We start from the raw sequence: 23,680 nt of genomic DNA on the forward strand, positions 1-23,680 counted from the left end.
TTACAGCTTAAGTGGGCCAGCCTGCGCATATAAACATGCTTTTATAAGTTGGCATGCGGTTCCTAGGGGAAGTAGGTGTTTACACATGTCGGTTTGGTGAGTTTATCCATCTTCTGTGTGACCTTTGTTTGTGTAAATCCCAGAGGTCGCCTTGCAGTGATCCAGGCCCATAATCCCTGCAATAAACAGCCGGTGTTCTTTGCATTTCCATTTCATTGACATGCAAAAGCCTCCCATTCCTCTATCTGCAATCAGAGCATCTGTGCATCATCATTAACGTAACACGTGTTAGCCAACACAATGTTTTCCCAGCTAATACCCTGTTTGTTGATAAGCTGCGCTAATCAGCTAGCTTTGTCTCTCTCGTTCCGCGCGCCTCTACCACTCGCTCTAACAAACAGAGCTGCTAATTGAACTCAGAGCCTTGTTCTTGGCGAGAGCGAGAACAGCACTAGTCAAAACACGAATTCCAAGCTCGCCGAGGGTCTGGATTCGCTGAGGCTGAGATGGCACACCCGTGGTGCTCCTCTCAGCGCTGGGGGAGCGCAGCGAGGTTTGAAAACACCCAGATGAAAACGGCTTGTTCCTCCACACCAGCGCCAATTTGGAAACCAAAAGCAGCGTTATCACAACTTTCTCTGCTCCCTCAGAAGCCTGCAACCATGTGCGCCACTGGCGAAGGGCACCTAACGCAGCTCATTTGTAATCTGGTTAATAGAGGTCGCTGGGAAATACCGGGCTAATCGTGGAAAGAATGCAGCCGATTTAAGCGGCCTATGGAGGCGAATGGGGAGGTGCGAGCGGACGGGTCTGTGTATGTCGAGGTGGAGCATGGCTTTGATCTTGTAAATGGACCCGCACTCCACCAGCTGCCCAGCTCCGATGGGGACACGCGCAAAGTCACAGAAAAACAGGCACACAAGCCCAGATTAAAGGAAGGAGGAACCTTGCCAGGCCATCCATCATGTCTCAGAGGTCATGAGGAGGCTGTCCTATGGACTGCTGCTAAGGTTAATTAATGAAAGTGGAGTCTCTGGCACCTGTCTGACTGTCCTCCTTTTTCCAGCCCAAACAAAGAAAGGCGGTATGCCAAACGAAAACTCTCCCTCACTTTCCATTATGTTCTGATTAGATAAACATCCCCTGAAATGACGGAATGTGACCCGCAGATCTTACTTTTGGTCGCTGCATTCAAGATCCACTTGAATGAAAATTGTGTTTTTTAATATGTTCTTGCATTTTTTGTTGATGAAAGACATATTTACAGAAAATTAAGCTCAAAATTCTATTTCTGAGTATTATTTTATTCAAATCATTGTGATTCAGGAACAGATTAAAAAAAACCTGTTGGAAAAAGAATTTAGAAACTAGAATCAGGAGGCCACAGGCTCCCTGCTCCGCTCCATTCTGATGTATCCACTTGCATACAAGTAGATCCATGTATGCCTTAGTTTTCCTCATCTGAGCTGGTATCTGGATTAAAACTGTACGGCTGCATAGCTCCAATGTTGCTCAGTATTTTTTGTTTCACCGGTAATATTAGATTGCGGGTGTGAAGGGCTGTAAGGTAGCGGGGAGAGAGTGTACACAGAAGGATGACAGAAAATGAGTAGGAAAACACCCCAACAATCTCGCCCCCAACTAAGAAATGAATTTCTGCCCCTCTGCAGAAACTATGTCCTAGAAAATGACAAGTTTTTAGCTTTTGCCTAAAAAAGGCCCGATCATAATTTAAAGACTACTGGGAAACGCTTTGAAAGTGGATCAAAAGATGATCGGAGTGAGTCTTTTAGGAAAAGTTCGTCAACCCCTTCCCGACCTCACTTCAACTAATTTCCTTTCCATCCGCCGGCAGATTGTTGGGGTGATAACAACAGTTCAAACCCTGATTTCTAAACACCATCTGACTATCCCCGCATTTGTTCAGTCACTGCTCAGCAAACTTATTGCAAAATAACTCACTCCAGATATAAACTACAATAATGGAACATATGGGGACGATGAGTCATTGGTTTTGTATGTGGCCCAGAGCTTGCAATAGTCCATTTACATAATTTACATAATGGTGATACCCTGATGTCTTGACTAAAGCACAAACAAACCATGAAATTAGACAGAGAAGGCGCTTCTTGCTTCATTATCAGAATTGTTTCTGCAGCTCATGTATCTGCTGTTGGTAGAGTCAGAAGTGCAGAAGCGTTTAGTGACCCTCAAACCAAGAGCCCATTAACATGGGGTCAAATTAAATCTCCCCAAATGGAACACAAGTGTAATAGGTTTATTGCGTACTAGGGATGACACAATGTTCCGTTTAAAAGCGAGCCGTGTGTTACACCGTTGAACTGAATCTTGGGGAAAGTGAATTGTAGCATCCCTACTGCATACCATTATGGAATGTTCACACCGGGCTCAGAAACGCTCGCTGGGCGACCACTTTTGATGAAACGTCTTTGTAAAGGCGTGTATGTGTGTGTTTCAGACTTCTGTGCTAAAAACTCTTACGTTCATGCATGATGACCAGGAAAAGCCTTTCTACTGCCTCTAGTGGACTGATAGTCCAATACAGAGCAAGAACATGGACCAAGTTATATACAATGGGTTTTTGAGGGCAGTTTGGATCATGCTATTAAGATAATGGTCTCTGTAGGGGTCTCTGTGTCAAATTGGAAGCTACAGCCTCAGCATTCAAGCGGCCACTCCCAATGAAAAGTCTATGTAAACACAGATTCATGAGATTTGTACCGCTTCAACATTTTGCACCGAGCCTCTTCCAGCTGTAGATGCGCTAGTTTCTGGTAGCCACAGTCCAGTGTGAAAAACTGTGTGCTAAAGGGGCGTTCAAGAACCCACGTTCCATCATATGCCTGGTGTGTATGTAGCATTAGGTCCACGTTTAAAGTATCAGATGGGTCTTGTGCTAAATTTAAAAATTGATTTGTTATTTATTGTTTTATTACATGACACCAGGCTTGGTATAAGCTAACTGAAAGGATTTTCCTCATTGTAACTTGCTTATTATTAAATTAAAAAAATGTAGTTTTACATTTTTTTTTTTTTTGCTGTTTTGTAAAATACAAATCCTTTATTGAACCGAAACAAAACCGTGACCCAAAAATTGAGGTTTTGTACCAAATCGTCAAGACAACGTATCGTTGCATCCTTATTGTGCACAGAGATGTGTTGTGTTAATGTGAGCTGCTAGAAATGTTCGGTATGCGCCAGCAGCTTACCAGTCTTAAAGATCTCGTATCGGATGGAGAAACCAGCTCCATGGGTCTCGTAGTCGGACACAAACTTGATGAAGAGCTGGTTCCCTGAGGAGACGACTGGGGACGGGGCGATCTTCCCGCAGTACTTCCCCACCAACTGCCCACTCTCGTCCACGCCATCTCGCACCTCGACGTAGTCATACCTGGACACAACAGAAAACCAGGGGTCTCTCAAAACAGCACTTTGTTTTCTCCGAATTTAATGGCTTATGAGTGATATTTATCCTCGGAGGAGCCCAGCATATTGTGCAGGTAATGTGGTGGAAAGAAAACACCGTGTGCTAATGAGGTCTAAGGTTAGAACTCAGAGAACAGGTGGGGAGGTAATATACTTTCATTAGGAAGACGCACGCAGTCACACGCGCACACTGATGAGGTTCCGTGCTCCCCGTAGGACAGAGATCGACTTCCTGTAACCCCATTAACTACTGAAATTCCCAGCAATCCCCCCCAAAAAAGGCTTCCACAAACTTTTAGCCATGGATCCTCATAGGCCCTTAAAGTGTCTTCGGTTGCTTCATCTGACTAAACCAGCAATCTGATATCAATTCTGCCCGAACACACCCAGTAAATTCAGAAAATGTGTAGATTTGATCACTTTTTACGTTGGGATTATGCAATAAAGGGCTGGAACCTCGGGGGTTGAGAGATTCACAAACAGTTATTGGTCATGTTAACAAGGTTGAAACTTTATTTTATCATTTCAATTAACGTTTAGAGGAGGACTTACAGCTGAACTCTTATCTCACATAACCAGAAAATATCTGCTGCTCAGCATGTGTGTCTTTTTCCATTCAGTAAGAAAGAAATTGGATTGGAACATAATTATATTTTGGCCTTTGGCTTCGATTTGTGTGAAAAAAAAGAAAAAAAAGAACAGGTGTTGAAAGTTTGAAAAAGCTGCAGACACTCAGAGGCTGCAGTTAAATGGAATTTCAGACCTGCGGCTATTAAAGGGAGCATATTAATTGAGCCTGCAATGATTTGGGGAGCAGAGGAGGTGAAGAGCTTTGCAGGAAGAATGGAGACTCACAGACACGAGCATGATGGTTGGCATGCAAAAGCTAAGTCAGAGGAGGAGAAATTAGAACGCCTTAGACAACATTGGTGGTCTGTGGCCTGGTGTTATCGGTTTGTGTTTTCAGGTAGCTTTTCGGAGCGTGCATTAAATCTTTCTGAGGTGTGGTTTTTCGCTCTTCTGCCTCCCGGCATGAATGTGTCTTTGAAGGATGAGATAACTTTTCCAGGTTTTGTTTCAACTTAAAGTTGCTCCAGAAGCAGATTTTAGTTTCATCTGTGTGCAATTTGCCACAAAGAAGGCTCTGCCAGGTTTGCAGCTCCTCTGTCATAAATATTCTGCTCCAAAAATGTGACGGTGTCGCCACCAGCCTCTGAGGAAACCAGAGCGCTTTGAACACACGCAACCCGATCCGAGCGTACGCGAGTCAGACTTCCAGCAGGTGTGTGGTCACGTTCAGTTACACTCTCCTTCCCAGACTCTTCGGAAAAGACGCGCCTTCCGGGCAAAGGGGCCAATTTTCATAGTTTTGCTTGATTTCCCCAAATGATTCTGAACCCACTTAATGTGTGGCTTTTTGCACGCTAAAGGGAGCTTAACCCAGAATGACGGCGTTGTTCAGCTAAACGCTTTGGATGCGCTTTGACCTGCATCAACATGCACCCAAATGTGCCACCTTTTTAAGAAAATGTTTGTTTTTTTTTCCTCCAAGAAGGCATTTTTGGGAGCTCGGTAAGGATTTCTGGGGAAAGGTTTATCTTGTGATCATCTTAACCCCTAAACCCCTGAAAGAGACCAGTCTTCAATAACCAACAGCTTTACAAACTGCCCACTATATCCCTTATATGGTCACAGGGTTGCTGGAGCCTGTCCTGGCTACTGCTGGGCGAAGGTGGGGGAACACCCTGGACATGTCGCCACTCTGTTCCAGGGCGAAAGAGCTGCGGTACTGTAAAAAATAACAGACCTCTGTATTGATCTTGAAGTTTCCAAATTTTGGATCATCTGGGTAAAGTTCCTTCAGAAAGCCCCCCCCAGAAATGTCCTTCTGCCGCTTCTATTTCTAGCCACGAGTACCGTATTTTCTGTACTGTAAGGCACACTTTTTAGCTGTAATTTTTATTTTTTTTAAAGAGACAATGCAATTTTATAATCCCTAGCGCGTTGTATATAAATTAACTCTGGTTTAACCATATAATCCAGTGCACCAAATAGTACAGAAATGACTGTAATTCTTTGTTTTAAAGCCTTGCTTGATATTTTTTCATCAAATTAAATAGATCTGTGTATGTTTACACTTCAAAGTTAAGGTATGCATTGGTTTTTTTTCCCGTCAGAGATCGCCACAACTAATCAGTCTTTACCGATTTGCACAGGTGGTTTGGCGGAGAAATTTACGCAATCCAAGGTTTCCTGCGGGCTAGTCCCACACTTTGCTAACTGAGCCATCTAGTCGCTGGGGTGCTGAGGTTTAAAAAATACATGTGTTAACTTAACAGATACCCCGTTCTTGCATGTACGTGTACCCCGAAATCTTTCCAAAAGTTCTTAAGTTTAGCTTTTAACAGATCTTGCAGTATTTTTGTAGCTAAGATGAGGAATTAGTTTAAAACAGAAAAGGTAACCGCAGTCTGGCTGTTAGATATAGTTTGGAAGGATCTGAAGAAAATGACTGAAGACCACTGTAGCTTTAGCTCCACTATTTTTCCAACTAGCAAAAACCGATATTAAAATGTCCGCATCAGCTGATTGACATTGAAACGACTGAAGAGTACGTCAAACACCGTGCGTTAAAGGGTCAAAACTGTTCTATTCTTTACAGATTTAAATATCTCCATTTGTATGGGTTGCTGCTTGAGTTTCTCTGATTTCTTATTGAACAACGTTTTGACCAGATCTTCATCTTTTTTTCTTGGTTTACACATCCACTGCTGGGATTCTTAAAAAAAAAAAAAGAGGAAAAGCTTGTTTCCTGTAGTGTTCACAGCTCTATCCTTCCTGCGGTGCGACGAAACCTCCAGGAAGTCAGTCATTATTTGGTTTAAAAGGCTCCCCTGTGTAATGATGTAATATTGTTTGATGGCAGGAAGATCTTATTGTTGTAAAAGAACAGATATTTTTTCTAAATACAGAAAATAGTGTCGGATCTGTGGGTTGAACTCTGGTTTTAATCACAGAAGATGCATCAGTGCTTCTGCTCCTCCCATCCGCAGTCTTATAATTCAGCCCGGTGCCACTGCAGATGTCTCAGCCTTCCCCAAATCTGAGAGCTTGAGCGACTCCACACACCTGAAAAATTGATGCAGAGAAGCAAGTTCCTGCGTGGGTTGGTTTTTAATGTACACGCGTGTGCAGATGCGGCGGCGGTTTGCATTTTCTGTACACTGTATCAGGCAGGGCACACACACAAATAACATAACCTAGGTTTTCCAGTCAGATCTTGTTTCTAACATCCAAAAAGGAGAAGAAAATATTATTTTTTGGCTCACATTCGACTCCTCGTTTCTCCAGAAAAGCTGTTTACTGTCTGGGCCCATAACCAGCTCGGATGGGCCTCGTCATTGCGACGCAGCGGGGCAGAGAACGCAAATGGAGGAGAGAATGCATCCCAGGAGGATGCATTCTGAGCAAGATAGGAACCCATTACATCAAAATGTCTCCATTTGTGCCTAAATGAGTGGTGTGTCAGCCAGAACTCCAGCGGTTCTGCTCCGACGCGTCCACATCCTCCGCTAACACAGATCCATTCCGGAAAGGGGTTATGGGAAATGCTCCAAACTATCGCCTGATGCTAAATGTGGCTCTAATCTATCCCACCAAACACCTGTGGGCACTTGCTTCGGTGGTTAAGAGCCCTCAGGAAGGACAGAGGACGGTTAACAACCTCTATGTAGGACCATTAAACAGTTCCATGGACACGTCCTACTTCCAAAGCCCACACGGTCCAACAGTTTTGGGTCCATCCAGCCAGGTTAAACTTAGAACTCTCTTTTCACTCGAACCTCATGACAATACAATCATCCACGCCACTATTTATCCATCTGTTCTGCCTCTGGTTTGGGTGGGCTGGCGACTACAACACAGATAATTGCACACACACACACTAAGCAGCCTACCACAGCGCTAATAGTGAAAACGGTTTGCCAATCCAGTGGGGAAATTAAAGGGGGGGCGTAGAAAGAAGAGAAAATGGGGGTAGGAGGGGGCTGTAATTCTCCTCGACCTTCGCTTCAGCAACTCAAATGTATTAGCCTGCCTTCTTTCTTCAGGCACAGAGAAAAAGCAATCCGCCAGTGTCAAACGAGAGCATTAGTCCTCCCTGCAAAGCCAAAGAGAGCGGTACAAACCACCACCCTAACAATATAACTGCTATATTGCCTCAAGCTTTCCCATGGAAATAATCTGTCCTCCCTCCATAAATGTCCGCTTGATCTGGTTCTACAAAAGCAATGCAATCTAAGGCAATGAAATAACGCTATGACAGAGTGTATAAGCCTCGCACAATTGGTTAGATTTCTCAATCAGACCATTTATAAGCTGAGGCATTCTGCGGAAAGTCCCACAACAAGAGCCCTTTCTTTGCCGCTGCCCTCTGGTTCAGCCGCATTCAGAACAAATGCCACAGCCTTTCTCCCACTTCTCTCCAACTGCTTCGCTGCTGACAATGTACAGCTTTGCTGCTGTATGAAAACATGTCACCTACAACATGTCAAAACACATCTGGGTAAGTGGAAATGCCTAAACACTGAACTCTGGGCGGCTCCAGACAGCCCAGGGAGACTCATCTGAAACAAAAAGAGCTGGTTGTCAGCTGTCAGGAAACTCCAGCCAGGGGACTCCAGGTATTAACGAGTCCCGTCGCACAAACTGTCACTCGGGTCTCAGGCAAAACATCATTAACGTTTGTACAAGGGGGGCTACGACAAAACTGAGTTCTCCGTGCCTAGAGGGGACATACCTCGCTAAAATAAAATGGTCTCCTTTTCTCTAGTTTCCATCCAGAGCTGCCTCCCCACTGCATGTGACATTCATTAACCCCAACTAGAATAACAGGTTTCCCTTTTCCTTGGGCACCGATCCAGCTGTAATGACCCCCGTTTGGGTTTGCCAGGACAGACAAGTTGAAAAAAAGGAAAAAAAGGGGCCAGCAACCCAGGTCTGACTGCTCCTGGTTAGAAACATTAACCCTAATTGACTTGGACATTAAGATTTTTATTGAAGGGGAAGAGCAAATCGTTTTAGATGGACACTTGATCTATGCATCATAAAAAAAGAAAAGATATTTGGGAGGCAATCAGGGTCTTTGCTGATTCTGTGACTCTGCAGGAAATAACTGCAGAAACCACCGACCAATCGGATCGGTTCCCTGTTGCACCACATGTGCTTCCACAAGCTCGACGGAGTTGGAAACATGGATTAAAAAAGAGTTTTTTTTCCGCCGCCTTGATGGTCCAGCTGCAGTGGGCTCTCCTGCTACCACGTCACTGCAGTTTTCCACAGCATATTTAACAATTATCATTAGCCCTGATGAATTTAGCACACTTACATCCATTAGCTTTCCTAATTATGCTGCAGAGAGATTTGCTGTCGCCAGCAATCAAATTAATGATTTTGCCTGTTTGGACTATTACATTGCACCCCCCTCCCTTCCTGCACAGTAATCCTTTATTTAAATATGAACACATATTGACAAGATGAGGTGGTTTTTTTAAGGTTTTCTGCTCCCTAAAGACTCGAGCATGAATTGGTGGAGGAGGTTGGAGAACAGAAGGAAGTAGAGGTGACCACAAAGGCAGCCAGTGTTCGGTGGTGAGCACACCCCCCTCGCTCTGACAGTAGAATAGTCTTTGAACCCTGAAGATGCTGAGACAGCTGACTGTCCAGCTGATGCTTTTCCGTGCCCATGAAGGATGGTATGAACCATGACTTATCCCTTCCTATATCCAGGATCATGGTGCACAAGGCATAAAAAAGTTTTAACAAGTTTCTGAAAGTGAAAACTTCTTTATTTGTAAAGAAAAGGTGCAGTTTTTTTCCGCCTGAAGGTTTCAAATAAGCTTGTTTTCATGATCAATTCCTTATCAATGAGTTGATTAATGCATTACAATACATATTTAAGAATGAAACTACTTTTATTTAGCATAAATTGACATACATGCGAATATGTGGTCAAACCATAAAGTCTACTAAGACTTAATCACAAAAAATATATATAAACAATAATTTTCAGGCATATAAGGCATGTTTTGATGAACAGTTGTTATAGCAAAAATTCCTTTGGTTTAATTTTAAATTGTCAAAAGACTGAAAAACTATTTTTTAGTCCTGTTCTGAGAAAATTCTAAATCTCAAAAGTATTTTTCAGTTCTACATTTTAAAATACATAGTTTAAAAACTCTTATGGTGAAGGGATTTACATGTGATTTTTTTTATTCTCATAGGGAACCAGAATAGCAGCATAGTATATTAAAAGCACACCTTGTTTTCTTTCCCAAATACTTCCAAAATCTGTCAAATAACACTTACTGACTCATGAAATCTTCTAAAGTTGCATTCATGATACTGACCGTAAGCAAAAGTTGAAAATAGTTTTTGCTTTAAAAAAAACTTTGACTTTATATGTAAACTAACAATTACTTAATTACCAATATTCCATTAATACTAATTTTTAAATAATGGCAGCTAAAATGAAAGTTTTTCAAATTTTTGACCGTTAAAAAATAATTAAAAAAACTTGTTGATATTTAAATTTCCAATTCCTATTTAAAAAAAACAAATTTTGCACCAAAATTCTATGTTGCTTTTATCAGCTAATCATAAACAGGTAGAAAGAGTGGTAAGTCATCGCATTTTCCCTGTAAAATGTCTGAAATTTGCTGTCTAAAATGCACAGATTGTTTGCTTGTCAGCGTCCAGATGATACACATTGTGAATGGTTGCATTTTAAAGTGACCCCACCAGTTCTTTGGAACATTTTCTAAGAGACCCTTCTTGTAATCCAAGCAGAAACTCAGTGATGGCCTTATTAGAACATCATTGAGACCGATCGGAGTGAAATGCATCAATTATGCATGCTCTCTTGAAAAGCATGTTTTATTCACTGCAGACCGAAACTGAAAGGATCTACAAAGCAAGGCAAGGTAGTGCAAAACCAGGAAGTGCAAAGCAAACTGGATTAAATAAAGGATACAAATGTAGAAAATAAAAAAAGAAATAGGAAACATGGAACCTATTATTGAAAGAAAATGGCTCCCATTCCTCTCAACTTGAGATTCGATGGAATCTGTGATCACACAGGATAAAGGGGTGGACGCTGTTACAACAGAAGTTTAGGGGGGACGTTAACAAGGTGCCCGGAGAGAGGGGTGATGTGGCACAGCTGGGTTCACTTGTACACCTGTGTTTTCTGAAGACAGCACAGGTGCAGCGGGTTGGACAAAGGAATATTTGCACACCCCGCTGAGAGGACAGAGTTACCCCTGGGTGAATTATCATAAAGGGTTCAGACGAATAGCGTCCAACAAGTGTTGGTCAAACATGCTTGTGTGTTTCGTGAGCAGTACATGGAGTTGGTTCTTTATTGCTAAGTCACTTTTAGGTCTCTGCCAAATCCTGGCACTGACTCATATTGTGGTACTGCCAATCAGAGCTACAATGGCTTTTTAGTACTTCAAGAATCTGAACGGCTCTATGACCCCATCATGACAGGGACACTTCATGCTGGTATCCCACAAAACTAAGTTGCAGCACAATTTGGAGCTTTAATACAATCTCCAAGACTGATTGAAATTTGAATTTACCAATTATGTTCTTGCCTAAGAATGAATACCTTGAATGCCTAAAAAAAAACCTATAGTTACCAGAATGTGTCTTGTTGCAAAGCGTTTTATAATTGAAAAGTTCACTGAAACAAAAAAAGCTAAGAGGCTCTTGGAGGAAAGACCCAATCAAAAGGATCTTGTTGATGTTTTAAGAGAGAGTTTTTCGTAGAAGTTTAATGAAAGGTTTTGTGCGATGACATCATTGGTACGCTGACGTTTTTTCAAAAAATATGAAAACATTTGTTAAAAGTCTCAAAACTGGCATCAAATGTGACTTTACCATCTTTTCTAGGTTATGAGTCGCATTATTTTTCAGTCCCTGGGAATGCAACTTATACTCAGGTGCGACTTGTATGTGGTCTTCTTTTAAATAAATAGCAACAACCACTAGAGGGCACTGTGGGTGCATGTAGATGGGTGTTTGCTACTGAGAAGAAGAAGCAGTATTTCTCAGTCTTCAACCAGGCTTGAGGGAGTTGTTCCAAAGCAACACAGAAGAACTAAACAGATTCAAAACTCTAGCATTCACACGTAGTTACGCACATTTTAAAGACCATTTTGGGGCTCTACGCACAAAGCGTGTGGTCATTGAACAAACCTTGCCAGTTAAATCAGGTTGAAATTTATCTGGTGAACCCAGACATGGCGACGACCCTGACAACGTCTGCGTTTGTTTTTCAAATAAAGATAAACTAAGGCCACTATGCTGACTTGATATCAATGAACCGTTTTGTGACCAAATCGTGAGATTTGCACCTAGCCTATTTAAACTGTAGGTGCCGGACATACGCTAGTAACCCATAGAAAAAGAAAAAACAGATAGCAAAGAGAAAGCCTCTCCCTGCCTGTCTGGTGCGCTAAGGGATCGCGGGTCAAATGTCCGGTGTGTATGTAGCTTTAGGGGGAACAGCCCACTCAGAAAGTGTCTCAGTCTGAGAAAAAAGGAGAGGAAGGGACGGCGGAGGTCAGGCAGAGGTGACGTGTTTGGTGTCGGTTGAAACTGTCCTGCCGCTCCACAATAGGCAGGAAGAGAGCATTGTGGGTCCAGAAGGGGGGGGCAGGATTTCTGCGTGAAAAGGAAACTGCTGAAGGAGATAGAGAAGGAATGAACTACTTGGTGGATGATAAAGCGAGTGAAGGAACGATGACAAAAGAGAAACATTGTGCAAATAGCTGATAGAAGTAATTGGCAAACAGATGGAGGCAGTGAAAGGATCAGTGGCACAAAGCCCACCTTCTCACGGAGATTGTAAAGAAAAGGTCGCCAAATGACAAGGGAGCTAAAGGGGGAGCACCAACGATAAGTGCTCTGGGAATTATTTAATTAAACAGCGGTGACCTCCCCATAGTCGGTCAGGGAGCCGGCTGGCCCATGTGCGCCATGACCCGGTCATCCGGCCGATAAAGACGAAGCCTCGGGTCAAACCATTCGCCTTCCTGCAAACTTCAGTCCACAGTTGGTGATTAAAACGCACAAATCCGTCGGCCCTTTTTGATCTGTAGTTTCCAAAGAGAAGTTTTGTGCAGGGATGCAGCCGTCTGGAAAGCTAAAGCAGCCCGTCTGAGCGAGCCACGTGCCAAACGCCGCATCTCCTCAGCGCTGCCAGCCGCAGAGCCGGAGTTCTTGGCATTACAGCGGTGATTTAGTTGCTGATGGTTGGCCAGCAGCTGCCAGCCTTTTGAAGGGCAAAGTGACACTTCCACTTACTGGTCTGACAGTTCAACCTCCCTGTCATTTTGGAGTGGGAAGTGGAAAGTGTCACTTATCCTCGTGCAAACAGGGGTCATCCTGCACAAGCTGGGCAGGCTACAGAGGAGCAGGCTGCTAATAATACTTTCAGCACTTACCCCACCGAGATAATGCTGAAAAAAATGCTTTTAGTTTGAATTTACGTCACTCCTTTTCAATCGCAGCCATCTAATAGAAGAAACAAGAGAGGGAAAAAGTACAGAAAGACCTCCGCAATTTCGTGAGGAGAGATCAAGCTAGGCGCAAACAAAGCATGGGATTGTGAGGGGCTCTAACTCAATCATAGAGCAGTGGGGTATCGCCCCATCAATCACTGTCTGCTTGCCCCCATGGTCGGATCAGGCAGGGCTGAGTGGTAGAGAGACGCCATTGAAGCAGAGGCCCGCTGAGCGCCAACGGTGACTGAAAATGACCACGGAGATCCAGAGCAGAGCTGGTTCCCACTTCCCTCTTACCCTCTGTAAACAAACTTTGCTTCCCCTCAAATCCCCTTTGGGGAACAGTCTGATTTGATGAGTGGGGAGCCCTCCGGACGCCCCCGATTCCTCTCCTCCTCCTCCTCCTCCTCCCACCTGCTGCCCCTTTAAGCACTGACGCATTAGGACAACAAACAAACTGTGTATGGCTGCAGCCACATCAATCAAAATCACAAGCCCCATTCAGGGTAAGAACATGGAATAAAACACGTCTGACAAGCACCAGCATGGCGTATTAAGGCGCCCAGATCTCTTTCATCATTTTAGCTTAAAACCCTCACAAACAAGACATTCTGAGGCAATGTCTGATTTTTGGTTGGTGTTGTGTTTTTTTATTTGCTCTGCCACTCACGTATAATGAGCAGAAAATATATTACCACTATGATGTCTTCTACATCAAACATGTGGAAGACAATTCTATTTTTTGGGGAGATGCCCATAAGATGTTTTTGTTGATATCCAACAAAGAAAAGGTTGCAACATCATATTTTATATGTGATGTATATCGAGCGATAGATAGATAGATAGATAAAGAGAGAGAGAGAGAGAGAGAGGGCATTGGATATGCTAAAATGTAGCAATTCCCTTCTTCCATTTTCTCTCTCTCTCTCCCTCTCTTTCTATATATATATATATATATATATATATATATATATATATATATATATATATATATATATATATATATATATATATATATATATATATATATATATATATATATATATATAATTATCTAATTTTATATATATATATAATTATCTAATTTTGACCAGACATTTTTGAACATACATCCAATGGCTGGTGTGTACGTGACTTAATACCTTTGGTTGTACAGAATTTAATCATTTTTAGATTAGGTGAAAACTGACAAACGGGTGCTTTTCCTTTGAAAACAAATCTTTAAATCCTACAGTGTCTTTTCAAAAATCTCTTTTTCCTCAGATAAAAGGAAAAGATCAGACGACTGCCCTTCCGTATAAGGAAGCTAGGGCAGTTTTGAAGCTGGATAAAAAAAATAAAAAACTGCCAGGAAAAGGCTTAGAGGCAAAAGGCAACACAAGTTGCTCACTCCACCTCGAGATGAAAAGCCAAACAGGAAGACGTGTGAGACTGTGAAGCTTTTGTGCTGGCACAGATCCCCAGCAGAGGCATGGCTTATTTATGAGCAGGAGCCTCCTCCATTCCTCCCTTTTTCCCACTCCTCTCTGCTGTGAGCAGAGCTCGCGTCCCGCTGCGAGGCGGAGTGGCTCGCCTCCCGGTTTCGGTCAGGTTGTGCATGAATCAAAGCGGTGACAGAGCAGCGGGGAGGATGGCAGATGCCGCGGTCGGAAGGCTTTTCAATCAGGCTGCCCTTCCAAGCCGCGGCCAAGGTGAAACACCTCGCAGACAGATGAAGAAAAGAGGGACCCTCAACCTCAAGGTCCCTCTCACCCACACGGGGAAGGAGAGCCTTATTTTAATCCAGCTCGTTAGCCAGAGAGTAACCCCTCTATGAGATGAAGGGTGAAGCTTTCTGCTGCCCTCTGCCTAATTAACAAGGTGAACACTTCAGATGCATCAACGCCGCTGCTTTCCTTCCCCGTCTGCCTCATCTCTGCAACAGAAATGCAACACGCCAGGTGATTTCTCCACGCTGACATAATAAGGTTGGCCATAATTGCCGTGAAGTGCAAACAAATTCAAAGCAGATTGCTCTTTGAGATGCTGCTGACAAGCTTTTCTGTTTTTTTTTTTTTGTGTCCAAGGGCTTCACAGTAATTGGAAGTCTAATTTGATTTCCAATGCTTGGGAACTGCGGGAGGTCAGCAGAAGAACGCCAGGTGCGCCAGAAGATGATGTTTTAAAAGCTTGATTTTTGAGAGGGTGGACGCCTCTGTGACATGAACTTTTTGTAATATTGTTTTTATTTTGATTTTTGGTACATTATCAACCATAATCACAAGCTTTACATCCAATTTGTATATGTGAACTAAAATAGAATAAAGAAAATAGAACAGAGAAAAAAAAAACAACTAAACAATAACAAGAAGAACAAAAAACAGATCAACCTTTACTAATCAGGAAATTAAAAAAAAGCCATCTTTTGATACATTTTTCAAATAAATTTTTTTTTTTTTTTTTTTTTTTTTAAATACTGAAGGTTTACAGAGTATTCTTAGTTAGTCTTGGTCATCCACAGATCCATTCTCCAAATTAAGACTCCTCACAAAACTTTTTAGAGGACCCCACATTTCTGCAAACAGTTCCAACTTTCCTTTCCTAATACATGTAATCCTTTCTAATGGAAAAACTACGAGCATCTGTTTCACCCAGTGAGTCAATTTGGGCCTACAGGTTCTTCTCCAAAACATTGCAATGGTTCTTTTTGCTTGTAAAAAACACATGTCAATCATAATTTGTTCGCTTTTACTAAACTTGGGATTTGAAGGATATATACCTAGAATAAACATAACAGGATTTGTTGGAACAGTTTTTGAAACAATCATCTCCACTGCTTTTCTAACCTCCTCCCAAAAAAGTCTTATCTCAGGGCATTGCCACATGCAGTGGAAGAGAGTCCCTTTAGCCTCAGCACACTTACAACAGATATCTGGGATATGACTGTCATATCGGTTCAGTTGCGCTGGTGTTATATATGTTCTCATAAGCCACTTGTATTGCAGAAGCCTAAACCGAGTACTGATTATCTGTTTGTGAACTTTGCTACAAGCTAACTCCCAATCTTCCTTTGACAAGGTTGTTTTGAGATCCTCATTCCAGGCCTTAAATTTAAAATCAGAGTTTTCCTTAGAGTTGGACAACAAAAGATCATAAAATTCGGATATGGCACCTTTATTCCGACTATTTTTAGTAAGCATTCTTTCAAGTGATGTTTTTTTTGGCTTAGCTAATTGATTACCCTGCCTTTCTCTAATAAAACTCCGTAACTGAAGGAATTTAAAGAAACATTTCTTATCAATGTTATACTTGCATGTCAGTTCGTCAAAGGACATTAGTGATTCTGAATTTGGTAAATATAGATCCTGTATTGATTTTAATCCTCTCGAAGACCAGTCTTGAAAGATAATATCTGCCCTCCCTGGGATAAAATACTGGTTTCCCCAAATTGGGGTGTACAAAGATAAGTTATTAGTTTCATTAGTATGCTTGTATACCCTAGACCAGATTTTTATCATGTATTTAACAATTGGATTTGAAGTTTTCTTAATCAAATTAAAAATCGTATCTGAATAAAGATAATATGGCAGTGGTAAATCTAGACCAACAGATTCCATTTCTTTCCACTGGGGGGCATCAATAATTTCAAAATAAAATTTTATTGATCTTAATTGTGTAGCCCAATGATACCAAATTATATTTGGACATTTTAACCCGCCCTGGTTATATGGCAGTTGCATCATGGATAACCGAATTCGTGCTTTATCATTTTTCCAAATAAATGCAAGAAATTGTTTTTTGATTTTTGAAAAGAAATCATCAGGTGGGGGCAATGGTAAATTCTGAAACACGTACAACATTTTGGGGAGAATATTCATTTTTATAGCATTAATTCTTCCCATCAAGGACAGAGGTAAGGACATCCACCTATCAATAGACACTGTAGTTTCATTTATCAAAGATTCATAGTTAACCCTAACAACGTCGTTTAGTTTACGTCTGATTTCTATACCTAAATATGTAAAATGATCCACAAGTTTGAATGATAAAGCCCGCGAGTTAGGATTGCTAGCTTGTTTTTTTTGAGAGCTGGTGGGCTTCTGCATGACAGAGGAGGAGAGCCAGCTTCAGACTGAGGTAATGTGCTGCAGTCAGGGCCCGAGCACCAACGGCAGCAGAGGCGCTGCCCTTCACAGCAGGACAGGCCGCTCTGCAGGGACAGCTCAGCTTGAGGCTGGAGAAAAGGAGCAAAGAAAGCTCCCAGTTTCAGCATCAGATTGCATTCATTTAGGAGAGGATACCAGCTCATCCACCTTCAAAGCATCCTACCTAAGGATGCTTTGAAACATGAACTTGAGAGTTTACAGATCATAACCCCCCAAAGTGATGACCTGCTCTGCTTCTGGTAAATTCTTGAATCGTTTAGAAAAAAAAAAAGGACTTTCCCCTTCTAACAGCATTCCTAGAATAGCTCCGCTTCCCGGCACCACCCTGCCGTGCATCTACCTCTGACCTCCCCTCCACCCGCTGCCACATGAGAACCCCAGAAAGACGTCCAGACAGATAAGAAGGCAAAGAAACGACAGGAGGCCGAGCTCCTCCACTCTTCCAACACAAACAGAGCAGCTCCGACTGACTGACTGCGAGGAATCTCAGCCCAACTCTTTGGTTTGGTCAGCAAATCCGATGCTATCAATGATTCATAACGTTGTCGGGAGTGCTGGGGTCTGAACAGAGCTGGCTGTCAGCAGGAGGAGAGGGGGTGGAGACAGAAAGATCCATGAGAGGGAAAGTTTTCTCCAACATTTTCTATTAGACAAAAGGCTCTGCATTGTTCCTGCGTGCAATCGTCTTGTCCCCATGCTTGGATTTAAACCAACACAAAAAACAACAACACCTCGCTGGTATCTTCATCCAGCAGTTCAAGAAGCCAGAAAAACCTGATACTTCTTATCGGATCAAGAAAAAAAAGGAGTGTTTCTCATTCGGCCACTTTTCCGAGCAAATTGACTTTAAATATTTGCCTGGATGCGGGGTTTGACTCTTTTCTTCGACCTCATTAACCACAAGAGGCAGCTCTGTGAAAGTCCACAGCGGTGCGTGAAGGGTAAACACGCTCTGCGTTCAGGATTGCCAGGCGGCCTCCTTATCTCTGCGATTGAGTGTTTTCCTCCTCCCGCTCTCAGGATACAGGCCCCCGCACTTCCCCAAACAAAACCTGACAAGTGAGGCGCACACGTGCAACAACACGGCGGCCGCCATGCACCGCCCGCTCACAGACGACTGTTTTTCTTTTTACCGGCTCCACTTTGAGTGCTCCTTGTTTGCTTTGCTGATAAGAGCCATGTTGGGGAACATGGGGTGCATGTGTGTTCCATTTGCCCGCTAATTAGATTGCAAGGGAGTGCATTGAAGCATGCACTGCGACTCCCCCCCCCCACCTCCCCCCACACTGCCAGTCCATCAGATAAGGGAGCCGTTCTGACTCTCATCAGTTTCCATTATGTATGGGCTGAGGTGGTGAGCGGGGCTTTGACAGCCAACCCACACCCAACAAGTAGCTGACCGCCTGCTGCTCAGTCAAGAGAGCGTCGCCGGGCTCGGTTGCCGGGCGCGACCGTCAGAACGCATCACGAGGCGGAGCCAAAGTCCCGTGAAAAAGGTCCATTAACGCCATTAAAAATGAAACGCCACCCCGGTTAAAAATAGAAGGATTTGGGCTGAAAACCTCTGCGTGGCCTCTGCGAATCTTCCAAACACTCAAAGAATGACGTAAATCTTTGGCGCACAAAAGCAAAAAGCTTGACTTAAAAGTCCCACTCTGATGAAAATTGTTTTTTTGGTGTTTTTAACATGTTCTTGGGGAATTTGGTGGAGGCTCAAATTGCATTTGTAATAACCATATTCTCCGCACTACAGGGCACAGCGTAAACCGCACCGTCAACGGATGGTCTATTTTCCAACGTATGTCATATGTAAGGCGAGAAAAAAAAAGTCAGAGATGAGGTCATTTATTATTAAATGTGTAGTGTGATACAAACAGGTTCTAACATGCTGCACATTAGCCGTGTTAGAACCATTAGCTGCATGTTGAGCGCCGTGTACCTCTGAGACCTAAACCATATATAAGGCACTTTGTGTTTTTTGAAAAAAATTAAGCCTTTTAAGTGTGGAAAATACTGTATTTCTCTATTAAAATCATTGTGAATTTGAAGCAGCCAAACAAAAAATTCCATTTGTGACAAAGAAAATACACTGGGGGGGCCACAAGCTCCCTGCTCTGGTCCATTCTGATGCATCCACTTGCAGACAAATAGATCCGTGTACGTCTTTGTTTTCCTCGTCTGAGCCGGAATCTGGATATAAACTGTATGGATGGATAACTATGACATTGCTCGCCATTTTTGTTGCACTGCTAATGTTAGCAGGAGAGCGCGGTAAACAGAGAGCTCTCAGCAGTGGGGAGGGGAAGGAATGGCAGGTTTGCTCCACGCCAATGGTCCCGTCCACAACTCGGAGGTGAATTTCTAATGAGCTACTGTCGCCCTGTAGAAACTATGTCTTAAAAAAAAGGACACAGATTTTTAGATTTTGGCAAAACTGCAAACAATATAAACTTTACACTTTAACATTTTGGATTAAAGTAATGAGGCAATCCTGTCACCTCTCCTACTCTTTTAATTTGCAATATTTTTTTAAAAGGTTTCTTACTTCACTGCCTTTTAAAAGACTTTCAGAGGTTTGTTTTTTCTCTTTCACGTTCAGCCCAGTCCTTTAAACTTTTACCTATTTATCTTTTGGGCTTAAATCTTCAAATCCAGACATGAACCAGAGCAGTGAAACAACTTTAAAAACCATCCTTGCTATCAGTGTTTGACTTGGTTGCAATAAATAGTCTTTCTTCTGTTGCCAAAGCCACAGTAAGCTACCAAACCCCTAATGTGCAGTGAGTTCTGAAGAAGCTGGACAAGTGGTGGACAAAAGATGAAGTGGCATGCCTAAAAGAATGTGTAAACACTTGACTTAGGTGCCGATTTTAAGCTTCAGTGATCCACAGGTGAGGGATAAATGGCTTACGGAACAAAAGCAGCGAAAACACAGGCACACAGCTTGGAAGACGGGCGAGAAAGCAGCTAAAAAAAGCTTCAGGAAGATCAGGACCAGGTTTATTTTTGAGCCTAAAAGAGTTTTTTCAGTTTTAGTTCTTGTTCATACATGAAACATAGCTGTGGCAGCATTTCTAATGCATAATCTGATGCCTTTCATCAACAAACTAAGACGAATAAATCACTTTAAGCTATCTAATGTCATAGTTTCATGGACAAAGGGTTTGAAACTCAACTCAAACGATCAAACAAGGAATCGTCAGCTTCAGGTGATGGCAAAACAAAATGATGAAACATTTGTCATTTAAATGAAAGATTAGGGATAAATTGATCAGCCTGTGAGGTCCCTTTGAAACCAGCTTTCTTCTACGATCCTGCACCAACTAACTAAACTGTGTTGTGAGCGCTTAAACACAGGAAATTCAGTCCTTACTAACTAGATTAGCACAAGCATTGTTATCTTGCACTTCCTCCCTCCTGACAGGGCATTTTGAACAGTTTAATAGTCCCTCTGGTGCTGAAACTGAAGCAGTAAGAAGTGTCACGGAGCATCCAGGAGGGTCCAGTCTGCCTCAGACCTCTGACAGCAGCATCCAAAAGGTTAAAGTAGGATTAAAAGTAAAACCTTGGATATTTGGGGTCCATTCAAGGCGCACAAAACAAGCAGGGGGCGTCCTGATTCTTTTTTTTTAAGGGGTGGATCAGAGATACAGTAACAGGATCCAGTGCAGCTCTCCTGAGCCCTGCAGCGTAAACAAACAGCAGAGACAGAGCAGGGCGCGCGCACAGAAGCCACACACAGACGGTGTGGGGAAGGACGCTCAGACAAGGCGCTCTGCCCAGGCACAGCTCACCTCCAGGGCACGCACACTCACACAGCCTCATCACATTACTGTCTGTCTCTGGTTTCACCGGCTCAAGCTGTCCCTGCACAAAAGCCTGGCCGCTCAGCCCTTCTGCTGGCGCACACCAATATGGATCTTTTACGCACGGTCATCGAGGGTCCAAATGGAGTCTTCACAGATTATAATCTGATATTTGACAAGGACAGTTTTATTTTCTAACGCAACAAATTTTCATGTTGTGTAGCTGTGTCTTCAAGGAAATGCATTCCCCCCAGAAAAGAAGAGTTTGTTTTAATTTTCACAGACAGAGCCTCGGTTAATTGCCTTTGGTGCGTCTTTAGCCCCGCGAGGTGAGCTGCAAAACGACAAAGATTCCAGTCAGAGTCCAAAAATCGATACTTCTACAACCCCCCAGAAACAGAAATAAAAAGCACATTTCTGAGACCAAGCACGCGGAGAGGACGAGCAGTTCCTCCGCCAGCGTCGGAGAGCGCCCTAACGCTAGATGGCGCGGTTTCACGCGCAATGGGCGTGATCGGCTGTGTCCACACACCATGCACGCGCGTGCATGTGCCCCATGAGTTAGAAATACGCCAGATCGAGCCGTTTTGGCTCTTAAATTACTCTCAAGCCATTTTTTTAATCTTTTGTGCATTTTTAAATGCTTGCTGGAAGTTTGTTTGCCCACTTACTTGCACTCCCGGTCCTCCAGATCAAAATGCGGGTTGAAATTGATGAAGATCCGCAGGTGAGGACCAGGCGCCGTGATCACCCAGGTGCACCTCTGGGAGGCGGGGTAACTACTGGGGTATCCGGGCGAGGTGAGGTAGCTGGCGCTGGAGATTCTGATGTTGCCCCCACATTTATCTGAGGAGTCAGACGCACAAAGGCTGAGCTCAGAGCCCTCCTCGTGTTTACAAACAAACTTCTACATTTTTCTTGTGCGCATTTTTTCCCCAAAAAGAATAAAGTCTTTCTTTTACTCCCAGATTTAATTTTAATTTGGAGGAAATCGTTCCAGACATGCGCACAGTCCTGCCGACAGTGCAGCTGGATTTAAACTAATTAACAAACAATGTGGGTTTATTTATCAATGCTTAGGCATGCAAGTAAAAAAAAAAACTGGAAAAGATACGTTTTTTCACATGACAAAAAAGCAAATTCAGGTGTTTGGAATACGCAATTTAAACATTTGAACAAGATAAAAGTGTGAATTTAAGGCACATCTGTTGCTTTTAACTTAAATTCGTTCGAAAACTCATAGTCTTATCATACACCTCTTTTAAAATAGGTTTTATGGGCTTTTACATGTTGCAATACCAATTATGCGCAGAAATGTAAAAAAAGTCAAAAAAATTCTGAAGAAATTTAAAAGAAAATTTTTTCTTCCTTTTTCCGATCAATTTGCGCCAAATCAGAAAAAACAAACTCAAAATGTTAAGAAGAACATAAAGAACAACTTAGAATCAAGGGAGCGACATTAAGGTATTAAGAGAATAATCACTAAGGAATGCTTAGTTGGGACAATACAAAGCTTTCTTTAGGCGGTGTCAGTGCGTGCAGGTAAGCATTGAGTTTGCCCACAGATCAGCGGAGATCAGAGGGAGCTAATCTTTAAAAAAAATAGTGGAATTAGTGGCTTTCCAGAGTACATAAAAGCTTTATTTGAAAAGATATCAAATGACACACTTACCTTTTTCCAAAGCCTTGACCACCAGGAGGATTCCCATTAACAGGATAAAAACTAATCCACAATGCATCCTTGTTTTGTCGCCCAAAAGAATAAAATCAAACATCCAAAGAAAAAGACAAAGGAACGAAAAAAGCATCCAAAATCCTCCAAAAGTTTTTTTTAAAGTTTAATTTGTCAACATAAAGTGCCTCTTTTTGAGAAAAGTTGGAGCTGATGTGAGCCCGAGCTCAGGTGGCTGGCATCCTGTCTTTCAGCTCCTGTCTCCTATCGTTTGCGCGCGGTGTGCCATATCCTCTCCAAAGATGCGCCAAAGAAAGAAAAGAAAAGGGAAAAAAAGAAATAAGGGTCTCCACCTTGCTTTCTTACTCCTTCTTCAGTTGATGCCCAGGCGGGCTGCAGTCCTTGGCTGTGGAAGGGAAATACAGTTCAAAGGATAAATATATTGAGGGAGGAAATGGTGAATGCGCAACCACCGTGCGCCCTGGACGGTTTTCCCCCTCAAATATCTGGAAACACCCGTCTGTTAAAGATAAGGCGCGAGGCTGATCATTCTCCCGGACTCAGAGAGGCTGAAGACTGGTTTGATGAGGGCTGACTTGGGTCTGAAAAGCCCCGTGCCGTCGTGCGTAAGAGATGTCTCAGACTGAGGCTCGGCGCGCCAGCGGTGCGTTAAGTGACATGGCTCTCTCGCTCGTTTCTTTCTCTCCTGCCCCCTCCTTCCCTCCCTCCCACTTTCCTTTCTTACAAAAAAGAAGCAGGCAGCATGAATGGGAGGTGTAGTGGTACAACTGGACCCCCCGTCGGAGGTAGTAGCCAACACAAACTGGCCAGTTTTACAAAAAAACGCGACCCAAGTCTCATTTTCAAATGATTAAATTATCTCCTCGATAAGTTGTATTATGTTTCTGATCACAAAAGAAAACAAAATATAACAAAGTGCTATGTGTTTTGTGTGTTTTTTCTTGGAAATGCACACCTTTTAGCGCCATTTCTTCCACTATTCTTCAAAGCTTTCACTATTATTTCTATTGTTTTAGTCTG

The 23,680-nt window shown here is 42.8% G+C and overlaps 1 protein-coding gene across 3 annotated transcripts in view; it reads right to left on the reverse strand.

Moving 5' to 3' along the window:
• nrp1a (neuropilin 1a) overlaps positions 1–23,680 on the reverse strand; it is a 67,458-nt gene that overhangs the window by 42,773 nt on the left and 1,005 nt on the right. For all 3 annotated transcript variants that reach the window (XM_023950444.2, XM_023950445.2, XM_078938270.1), the window contains 3 exons: positions 22,640–23,045; positions 21,639–21,813; positions 3,231–3,412 (listed from right to left, as the gene is read on the reverse strand). In XM_023950444.2, coding sequence (XP_023806212.1) covers positions 3,231–3,412; positions 21,639–21,813; positions 22,640–22,775 — 493 coding nt within the window. In that variant the 5' untranslated portion in view covers positions 22,776–23,045. The remainder of the gene's footprint in view (positions 1–3,230; positions 3,413–21,638; positions 21,814–22,639; positions 23,046–23,680) is intronic.

This window comes from Oryzias latipes, chromosome 20 (assembly GCF_053564925.1).
Source record: "Oryzias latipes strain Hd-rR chromosome 20, Olatipes_Hd-rR_3.1".
In the NCBI taxonomy this organism is placed as follows: domain Eukaryota; kingdom Metazoa; phylum Chordata; class Actinopteri; order Beloniformes; family Adrianichthyidae; genus Oryzias; species Oryzias latipes.